The sequence below is a fragment of the Mizuhopecten yessoensis genome, unplaced genomic scaffold, assembly GCF_002113885.1.
Source record: "Mizuhopecten yessoensis strain PY_sf001 unplaced genomic scaffold, ASM211388v2 scaffold4839, whole genome shotgun sequence".
NCBI classification, from domain to species: Eukaryota; Metazoa; Mollusca; class Bivalvia; order Pectinida; family Pectinidae; genus Mizuhopecten; species Mizuhopecten yessoensis.
The window spans coordinates 1028787-1040562 of NW_018405747.1; the positions used below are offsets into that span (position 1 = coordinate 1028787).

At 37.4% G+C, this 11776-nt stretch overlaps 1 protein-coding gene across 1 annotated transcript; it reads right to left on the reverse strand.

Annotated features, from left to right (window-relative positions):
- Positions 1-972: 972 nt before the first annotated feature.
- Positions 973-11166, reverse strand: LOC110449922 (zinc finger protein 813-like). The gene is made up of 8 exons (XM_021497093.1): positions 11028-11166; positions 6606-8699; positions 6084-6302; positions 5721-5872; positions 5388-5464; positions 4315-4395; positions 3554-3651; positions 973-3212 (listed from the first exon to the last, which is right to left on the reverse strand). Exons 2-8 carry the CDS (start codon positions 8658-8660, stop codon positions 2910-2912), a joined length of 2985 nt encoding a protein of 994 aa, XP_021352768.1. The 5' UTR covers positions 8661-8699; positions 11028-11166; the 3' UTR covers positions 973-2909.
- Positions 11167-11776: the final 610 nt, after the last annotated feature.

Here is an 11776-nt window from a genome sequence, read left to right on the forward strand (position 1 = left end):
TTAACACATCCCCTGGATCTTTACAACACTGACCAGAACTGCAAGACCTTTGGATTATGTCCCTTTGTCATGCTCATCGACATTTACTAGGTATTGCGAGTTATAAAACAATTCCTTCATTTTACCATGTTGCTAATTTCAGAGTTTAAAAGGCACACTAGGAAACTGGAGTGAAGGGCAATAAGAGTTAGTTCAAATAAATGAACTTTATTCACTTTCAAGGTCACAGAAGTCTACTCATTTAACAGATATTTGACATTCAGCAGGTAGCTTGCTGGAATGAGACGCTATCAAGTCCGTCCAAGCAAATGACCTTACCCACTTTCTTGGTTACAGGAGTAAATGTGTGAAACAACTTTTTAAGGTCCCGTAGGCCTGGAGTAATGACAGCCCCCTGGGGTATCATGTTCATAAAATTTGAACTTTGTATAATCATTCGTTCTCAAGTTATCATCCAGGCAAACCCAACCAAGCAGAACTCTAGTTTTAGTAACAATGACATTGACCTCCGGGGCACCCCACCCAAAATCAATAGGGTTCATTGCATCCACTTCGGCAAACAACATACAAAATTTGGACTTTGTGTGATCATTCAAGCTATCATCTGGACATGCCCAACCAAGCAGGGGAGTGATAAAAATACTGGATCTGTATAGCTCACTGTTATCACATTATCAAGTGTGTTTAAATTATTTTTACTAAAATTCAACCGTTATTTGAAAATCATCCAACAAAAATCCATATCATGTAAAGTAACAATATTCATTCTGTAGAGTAAGTTATGGGATAAGCTACTAAATATACATTGTCACTATTTACATCAGCACAACAACCTTTATTTTCAGTACATTAATAATCAATGTTGAACTAGCAACATTGTATCACTTGACTTCCATATCTATCTCTACCAGTGGTATAAAAAAACATGACAGTTTTGCATTCTTTATAGCACAACAAAGCCAATTATCTATTATTATTTTATACTTTTAATTCGAAGCATATTTGTGTAAAGGCAAATTTTGGTTAGGATGTATTATCATTTTCTCTCAAGTCACAATGAATCTACAGCATAGTACAACATATATCGGTAATGGCATACTCTAAAATAAAACATGATGAATGCATGACTTAATCCAGAAATAAATAAATTCAAAGCCTGATTGATCTTTGGAAATGTTACGTGCACAACACCTGTTGAAACTCTGGCTAGAAAATATCACATTGCTGAATAGTTGCATAGATAAACATTTACAAACAGCTTTAATGTCCAAATCAAGCTGTAAAAAGGCTTTTTTTTAATTCAGATCTTCACGATAACTAATGGCACAAACAAAATGTTATTCTCTAAAGGCTGTAAATTTTTGGGGGGAAAATCAAAAAACAAATATCAAATAAATTTGGCCACAAACATAGTAAATGTTGTTCAGTTATATTCCAAATATGTGTAACCATAACACAAGGCATGCACTCTTGCCAATGTGACTCAAAAGTTTCTGTGTACATTATATGCAAAAAAAGAATCTATTTATTTGATTGAAAATGTGCAGATTTGCAAAATCTACAAAGCTCTTTACTTTTTCATGATGTCAATTAAGCAAAAATTTGTCTGTCAAGAGAATAAAGATTGTTTTATAATATTTCAAACATGATTTGTACGCCTCTGCCTGTGACCCTATACTTCTTGCTAACCTGAAGTCCAGTACTGTGATAATTCACTTACAATTTTATTACAACATACGTCGGTACAGGGATAGTCCTGTTTGAACATTATATGACCAATTTCTGATCAGCACCATAATAACATTTTAATTGTTTATCAGGTCTGACAGAATACCTACCTTTACACACTTTTATAAGGATATTAACAGCTTTTTGACAGGCTTAAGATAGCTAGCTAAGTTTCCTCGACCCAAAACATCAGACATTTTAAGTTCTGATAGACCTACATGTAAAAATATCAGAAGTCTGGTATTGGAGCCAGAAGAAACTCAGCTTGATGATGGCTACGATGTATTTCATATTGAACAAACGTACAATGAAGGAATCCTGCAAGTATCTGTGAGTTTCAAAGCAACAGTGTTAGAGGTTTACCTTTGACAGGCGCCGTGTAACAGTCACAGTCGGCAAATTCATATCCAATAGAAAAAAAGGCCGACCAGCGGCCTCTTATATGTTATAGGAGTTGGGTGATTTGCGTATGATTTCAATCGTCCACATTTTAACTGTATACAAGCACAGCTGTACACAAAGTAATTTGCGTATGATTTCAATCGTCCACATTTTAACTGTATACAAGCACAGCTGTACACGAAGTAAAACATCACTTTTAATATCAATACAATTAAGATATACTTCATAACATCAATACAAATGACGATAAAAGGGAGCATTTTGACACAAGGAAAGCAGTTTGACTAGATTGGTAAAGCTTGGCACATATTATTCCTGAGATACATCTGTATATATAAAAATGAATTCACAGTAAAACCTTATTACATTGACACCATCTGTGCAGCAAAATTTTCGCGTTATAAAGAGGGCATGGGGAGTTTCGAGAAATACATAAAATTGATTGTTTTGAAAAAAGGAAACAGGGTCCTTGAGATGCATTGGCACTAACTAAGGTCGTAACTGAAATGAGTTGTATTATAATAAGGTTTTACTGTACATTTGTATTACGTTTTGTAAACATGCCCTCCTCCATGTTTTAAATACTATAATAGAAAACGATAAAAATTAATAAAATCATACATTATTAATCCATTAGTTATACATCTTTTATACAACTCATATTCTGCTTTCAATTTACCCCCCACCCAATAAATGTCATATAAGTACACGGTGTACTTTCACGTTCCAAAGACAGCCCTGCCCTGTCCCTAAGGTTTCTCTCCGGACTGGACACTTTGTCACATGGCCCCACTGTAGACCTGCCTACTGTAGTCAACTTGATACTGATCACAGGAAGATGACACGTTCGTCCCTAGGTTTACTTGGCTTCCAGCGTTTTCCTCGTCGGAGTAGGATGCCGCAGCGTTAGACTGGGACATGGTGACAAAGTTGGGATAGCCTGTGCCTGTTTTGATGGCGTTCTTCCTTAGCTTGGCCACTGTCACCACCTCCATTTTGTGCTTGCCTGTGATGTGTTTGTTGAGGTTGCCCTTCTCCTTACATCTGTAGTCACAGTAGGGACACAGGAACGGTTTCAGATCCTGTGATGGAAACAGATACAAGATTATTAGCACAAACAGACAGGAAATCATTTTAGGTTCTAAACAATTTGTTGTTGAATCAAGAAAAACTACTAGGGCATTAAAACTGATGTGTTTATTGTTACAAACCAATGTACATTATAGACATCAAATAGATTTACTCCAATTTTTTGTCGATTGGCCTTGTCGACTGTTGAATTCACTCATGTGTACCTTTTGATACTGCTTAACTATATTTATAAATATTTCTGCCACGTCAAACAGAAGTTTGTGGATTTAATAAAAAATGGACAGAAAATAGTATCTTCTTTATGAAAGTATATAAAATTGCGTGGATGTACCTTCTGTGTGTGTATGCGTGCTACATGGTTTTTCAGATTACTCTTATACTTGGTGGAATAGCCACATCCTGGTATAGGACAGAACTCATCCTTCATTTCTGAAAACAAAAGAAGAAAGCATAGCAACACTCATTGAACACCATCCAGTATATCTTTGATAATGCCCTTTTAAAGTTTCTTTTGACGATGTGTTTGGTCAACACACTTATTGTCTAGTAAGCTTTAAACATGAGCCTCCATTCCATGTGAACAATGAGATTATAACGCTTTAAGAAGTCAGAACCAGAATATCCTGGATTCTCTCAGGTAAATTATGGCTGGATTTGGTCAGGGATGCTAGGGCTACATTCGCGTATCCCGGTTGAAATGGTATGTGTTGCGCAGAAATATTCCACAATAAACGAACGCACTTGGACCGTTCTATAAGCAAAGCTAAAAATGCACAGTTTCGGAGAATAAAAGATAATGTATCAAGAATATTATGCCCTTCTTTCATGCGTCCACTGAATTACATAACGTATCTTAAAAACTACATGTGGCTTGACATTGTTTTAGAAAGAAATAATGCAAACTAGCAATAGGCAGCATATTAGTTTCGGTCAGGTGCGTCTGGACCCCTCAATCTACACGTCTCAAATTTTCCTGAGGTTAGTCTTGGTTCAGATATGTACCTGTCCTTTTCTTTACAGGTTCAACCGTTTCAACCGGATACGCGAATGTACCCTAGGTAACAGGGAATTGGAATGTGATAATATACATACGATGTCTTTGCATGTGTCGTCCTAAACAGTCCTCTGTCAAAAACTTCTTTCCACATGAGTTACATTCATATTCTTTAGCTCCTAAAACAAACAGAATTTCATTATCAATATATGTATCATGTTAAATTTACAAATGAAACATACTATTTTTTATATTTTCAAGTAAATCGTTTTTGAACCAACAACCATTTTATGCAAAATATCAAGAAACTCGACATTTCCATAACATTGACACCTGTGCTGGATCAGGGAAAGAATACAAAAGCTGTATCACACAGCATGATCACAAATTAATTTGTGGACCACTACAGAGTCCTTAACTTAAGAATTAGAAAAAACAAAAAAACTTCGAGACGAGTTTCATAAAAGTTCATATTGTAAAAATTTAAGATACTTTCTTTTTTTACATTAATCAGAAAACTTACATTTTGACAGGTTTTAAAGCCAAAATGTAGAGGACTTAATCAAACGGAGACAGCCATTTTGTTGCGCCATTCACAATTTATGACGTCACGTCATTGTCCATATGACGTCACAATCGATTGGCACAGCCAATGAAAAACGCTCCAGGGTATATTACACTAGTGACATATGTAAAAATATTACACAGGCGAATTCACTGGATAACTGGCCGATTATGTGATAAAAAGTATTTCTGCAATAGTACATAAATGTATATCCCTTTTAAGTCAATCCTCAATACTACTGGTGTTGTGCTCACTTTTGCTCTCTGCACCCCTGGAATATGTCATAGCAAAATTGAAGGCACACAGTTATCTATTTGATTGGTCTCAGGTGATAAATCCTGACCAATCGCTAGACTGATACCAGTCCTTTGAAGATTACGAAGGAGAGACGCCCGACTTCAAAGCCTGTCAATTTTTACTGTTATACGACCGCGAGATTCTTTTTTATGTACATGAAAGGACCCAACTAGCCTTCTCGTCTCATCCACAAGGTGGCGCAAACTTAGCCTGAAATTTTGCTATGACATACTTCAGGAGTGCAGAGAGCGAATGTGAGCGTATCCACTAGAGTATTGAGGATGTTTTAAGTCATATGTCAATCATTACCTGTAGAATGGTGCCTCATATGTTTCCTTAAATGTGATTTCTGAACTGTGAAGAAGTCACAGTGTGTACATCTGTGTCTGAAAAAAGAGAGGGCATTGATAAATCTAGAGTTTGGTAGAGACTATTTGAGTTGTACTACTCAGCTAAAAACTACTGCATACAGACTAGAAAAAGGAACATAATCTACACAGACTAATTTGATCAGGTCCAAAATATCCTGGGACTAGATAAATACTAATCATTAATTAACCGATGCATACTAATGGGTACATGCTAACTGGTACAGACTGACCACTAATTGGGTACAGACTAATTGATACAGTAATAACGTACAGTTTGAGGTCAGCAGGGGGCGCCACCTCATGTGCTCGCAGCATGTGACTGTGGAAGAAGTGTTTGTCCCTGAAGCTGTTAGGACACAGGTGGCACAGGAACTGCTTCTTTATCGGCTTCTTCTCTACACTGTGCATGGTTTCAATGTGAGTCTGTAAATATAACACTTACTCCATCATAAAACACTCAAACGCATTCAAATTTTAACGGTCGCCAAATACAAGTCAATAAGTTTAGTAATGCTCCTCTGTCATATAATGGTTTTGGATAGTTTTAATTCACAAGCTTACATAGTAAACAATCAATTCTGGTATAATAATGATTGATGTTTTTGCTCTGACAAATGTCACCCCATAGCTTTACCTTGAGGTAGGCAACAGAGAGAAACTTCTTGCCACACTGGTCGCACTGAGATCCGTTCCTCTGGTCACGGTCAAGGTGAACCTCCTGGTGGGATTTCAGGGCACGCTGGCTCTTAAACGTCGAGTTACATGTATGGCAAGTATGAGTGCGGTCCCCACAATGGACGTCCCTCTTGTGGCACAGGAACCGGTACTTGTCCACTGTCTGGTAGTCACAACCCTGTACAATATATCATAATTATAGTATCAGAAAAACTAAGGAGGAGTTCACCACATCAAAGAATAGAGTTTCAACTTCATAATAAAATAATTATCAATGAAATTGCTTTTCCATAGAGGATAATCATTGTACCTTCAGTTTAAACAATATCTGCATCGCAAAAAATAGCTACAGCTCTAACACTACCGAAGTAAATCTAAAATCAAATCTATATTTCCAATGAGGATTTTCAAAGTATTACCTATATCTAAAATAAAACCTAAAGCTCAAGCAGGATCTACAGCTTAAACAATAAAAACTTACCTCAATATCACACCGAAAGATTTCATACTTGTTAACCTCAAATGGAACATCGTGTTTATGGTTACGGTGGTCAACAAGATGTTTCCAGTTATCAAACTTTGTGTTACACTCAGGACAATTCTTTCCACAAGGATGAACAGTTTTCACATGATTGTTTTTAGCCTCTTTCGTTTCAAATATTTCCCTGCAGATTCTACATCTAATGGTCTGATCTCTGACGTGCTGATTCCTACGATGGTTTTCTAGTTCACTGACTGTGGAGAAGGTGGGATGATTCTCACACTTAAAACACCTGATCCTCTCAGGGTGGGCTTGCTCCTTGTGGGCCTTGAGTTGGCGTGGTAAGGAGAAGGTGGTCTTACAGGCTGCACAGTTATAACTGTCGGGTTTGTGGACCTGTCGTCTGTGTTTGGCACGGTCCAACTTTGAACTGAACACCAGCTTACAGAAAGCACATGTCCAGAGTGCCTGATCCAGCTGCTTGGTGTCCTTGTTGCTCCTCTTCATCCTAGTTCTGGTTGCAACTTGAAGCGAGTCACAATTTTTTTTATTCTTTGTCTTACTTTTGCTTGTGTCATTTTTTTTCTGGTTCTTTTCCTCTGCAGATGATTTTAATTTTCTCTTTCTTGAAGATTTGCTGTTTTTCAATATTTCTACTTGAGGATTAGACCTTGAATTAGAGCGAAGTGAACATGAACCTATTGTTTTACTTTCAGTTGTCTCTTCCACTTTCATATTTTTTATGTTTCTTCTAGAATCAGAACAAGGGTCATTAGCTTTATCTGCATTATATTCTAAGGAACTTCCTGTCTCTTCATTTATACTTGTTGAATTGGGTGTGACAAGCTCTGATGATTTTGGATGACAATATTTTTTGTGTTGAGCTAAGCAGGTTCTATTTTGAACCTCCTCATTGCAGTCTCTACATCTAATAGACCCGTTTTGATGTGATGTGAGATCATCTGAAATACATTCATTGTCAGAATCAGATATTTCAGGGCTAAAACAAGTTGGTGATGTGGGTGCTGTGTTTAAGTTATCTGATGTCTGAGAATTTCCAATATTTTCTCTTTCTTCCCTCGTCACTTCTTCACTTACAACAGAACCCACACACTGGTGTCTACCTAAAGTTGATGAACCTGGCAAGTTGGCAACATCACCTGTTAACAAAGTGGGAGTCAATAGCTCAGCATCCCCAACACAATCTTTTGGAATTCTTGCTGATCCTTGACCATCAAGAGAGGCACCAGTTTCTGGCCTCTGAATTTCCTGAAGATCTGTTAACCCTGGATCTGAGTGAGAAACATTAGCAACTGACCTTTGACCTTCATGAAAAGCACTATCACTTAAAATTGAAATATTATTTTCCTGAGGTCCACACATTTGAACATCATGTTGTATATTAGCTATATCTATTGCCGCTCCTTGGTTTCTATCCATTAGCATACAGTGTTGTTCTGGATGTATATTTCGTGGATCATGACTTGTATTTTCTCTAACGGTTCCATTAGTTTGACTTGTATGTGTGTTGGGAAGGCGGGTGTAGTCCGGGATACCAATACCTACTGGTACATTTCCTGTTGATGATCCATCTCTTAGACCAAGTTTATTCTCTTGTGAAAATAAACTTTCCTGAAAGTTAGTCACTGTGTGTTCTTTATAAGAATGCCATCCACTGAAGAATCTCTGACATACTTCAACAGCCTTTCCTACTTGTAGAAACATACAGAGCTGCAAGATGTTCTCGACGTTTTCTGATGAAATGGCAAACTTTCCTGTGTAAAACAACCTGAGCATAACCGTGACATCCTCTAGCCGCCCTACTGGTAGGTGGTAGTGGGAGACTCTGAACTGCTGAGTGTCACTGGCCTCCATGTTGTGTATGTATGGACTAGCGGCACACAGCACTGCTCTGTGAGCCTCTACACTACCATTGCCTGTATGTATGACAGCATCACACAGCTGACTCCCACGCCACAGGCCATACAGTGTCCTCATTAACCCACACTGGAACCCTGGCACCTCAATCTCCAGGGGACAGATGCTCTCTTCCATACTGCACTCAATTTATACCCTTACTATGTAGAGATTTTCCTGAAATATAAAATGTGACAACTGTTATTTAGAAGCTTTTTTTTTTATGTTTAAAGCCATACAAGATAAAACTTCTATAACAAGAAAAACAATTTTTTTTTCAAATCTCACCAGTACACAAAGGAAGCACACAGCTCACTTTGTTTTAGGTTTTTATCTGAAAAAGCCAAGCATAGATAAAGCTTGACTCTTTGTTATGTTGGTGACATTGCATCACATTGTTAAATGATGTTATTGAGATACCGAAATATTTTTTCCTATTGGAGAGCCCAGGTATATAACTGTGGATATGATAGTGTAACATCCAATGAATTTGAGGGAAAATCACTCTCTTACTGGCAAGCTAGCTTTTCCAGTGATGCTGTATAGCCCAAGGACCCGCTAACCAGTTCAGCAACATTGAGCGTGGTTAGTAGGTGGATGGGTGGTGACCACCCATATGTTACATTTGGTGGCAGCGGTGGGATTCTGTGTAATCATGTAAAACCAGTTTCTGGTGGTTAGGGAAGGTGCATTGATACACAGGCAGGAAATATGCGATTCCCCAGGCAAAGTCTTGGGACGAGACTTCTTGGAGGGCGGAATAGTGTAACATCTAATGAATTTGAGGGGAAATACTACCTTACTGGCAAGCTAGCTAGCTTTTTCAGTGATGTGGTAGAACCCGAGGACCTGCTCACTAGTTCAGCAATGTTGAGCGTGCTAAGTAGTTAAATAGGTGACTGCCCGTACATTACAATAAGATGGAGATGGAGAGAACCTTGTGGGTGGAGGGCTTTCCCCTCCAATGTAGCCAACTGTCCAAGCATCTCTGCAGTGTTTGTGCATCAGATATAAATACTACAACCAGCTAGATAATGGTACTACAGTATGTACGTTTTTAGAACTTAGGCTAATTTGTAATAATTACTTTACAATGTGGGTAAAAGTCATGGTAATGTAGGTTTTAATTGTACATAGGATTACCGTCGCCTTCTACATGTAGCTTCGTGCTAGAGGGAGTTTCCCTTCAGCTCAGTGGTAGATCGTCCAACTAGGAAGTTTGGGATCGCGGGTTCAAACCCCTGTTGAAGCACATTACTCTCTGTCCTTTGGAGTCTGAAACCGTTCCTGTGGTGATAGGTAGTTAGAATCTGGGTTGTTATGGTGTTTGAGGGCTAACACATTTTAAAAAAAGGGGGAGAAGTGTGGCACATTTTAATTGAATATAGGGACACGGTCGCCTTCTAGCCTTGCGCTAGTGTACTGGGATTGCGATGTGAGAAAATTATTAAGAGATGAATCGAAACAACTTCACTCTTCAACTTTTCATTTTATTCCCGGAACAGGAAGTCAAATAACAAAACATAGAAACAAGATACGGAGACGGAATACAATAATACACAAAAAAGGTTGATTACGGATATTCTATTGATGGTTATAATATAATATATACCATGTATATAACAGGTCCAGTACACTCTGCCGATTGAGCTATATAGCTGTAAAGACCTATAATAGCTCTATTGACCTATCTGATATAGGTCTTTTGAGCTATTTTCATGTGATTATCTTTTTTAAGGAAAACGAAACAAAGTCGCTTTTAAAAGAAGATTTTATCATTAGGTAGATAATAAAAGACATTAAATATAAGCATTCTTTTTAAAAAATAATGATGTAAAAAACTCGAAAATTTAACATTTATGAAAAATGAAAATAAACATCTAAATGTATGCTTTTTGTAGTCAACATTACTATAAACCTTATTGTTTTATGCGACTTTCCTTTAATTTAATGAAAATTGAAATCTGAGAAAATATAGCTTAATACAGCTATAATTTATAGGTGAATATAGCTATATAATATAGGTCTTTATAGCTATATAGCTCAAACGGCAGGGTGTACTGGACCTGTATAACACTAGAGGGAAATTCGTTTAAGCTCAGTGGTAGAGTAAGGGCATCCGACTAGCAATTATGGGATTGCGGGTTCGATCCCCGATGGAAGCACAATATTTTCTGTAACCGTAACATCACGATCATTATCGTTAAGCAATTTCAAGAGTCCTGTAGTTACAGTCAGGAGTACTAAGCACAGACAATGTTATGACCAACTGGCTACTCAAACCCCCATATTGTATACATTGGATTGTATATCATAAAGGGATGAGGTTTGAAGAGTGGTAGACTATAGTCAGAATGTAAGCAAGCAGAGAAACCCGCCATCAACAGCAATGATGTCCAACCGTCAGTTGGCATCTTTTTCTTTAGCAATATACAACATGCTCTCTTATTTTGATTCAGAAAGTTTGACTGCCAACTTGTTTAACAAATGTAAACACCAGGATACCTGTTCATCGTTATGCATCAAGTTTTCCCAGCCTCATAGGCCTATCGACAGCCGACAGCAGCAACATCTCCATTCAATCAGTCTTTTAAATGTTTTCAATGGATAGCGTTTTAAGCTAAGCGTGGTTACAACCTCGACTGAAGCTTTTGCGAAAGTAATATCCGTCTCACAAACAACCCGGATCGGTTGGCTTAAAAGTCTCTTATAGATCAACAACTGTGCAAATACATACATGCGACACATTGGCCTAACTAATTTTTTGAAACACAGTGAAATAGATACATGAACTTCATTTACACAGGACAGTGGCAAAAAACATTTGATAAAAAGTTGATATATTATTTTCTGTCGATAAGATTAACAGCACGGACTTAATAAAAATGTAATTCCGTGCTGACAGTAGCTTAACCAGACCGAGCATAAAAGACAGAAAGGGAAAATATTAAACTTACACAGGGGTAATGAATATCTTTAATGATGGGCACAAATATCCCTCTGAAACTTCCCATCATATTATAAAATCACCCATGGACATTATATCACAGTTATTTCCCCTTGTTCACTTTCGTATAGCTTCAGAATAGGCACTATTAGCAATACGCTGGATAGCAGTTCGTCTTAAAATTGTATTAATCTATCTATCTTTTCAATCGGGTTCTTCTTTTTAAAGATGGGTTTAAATAGTACTAAAAAAACAGTTTTCAGATGTTAACTTTCATTTTTAAGAAAAAAAATTGTTATGGACTAGT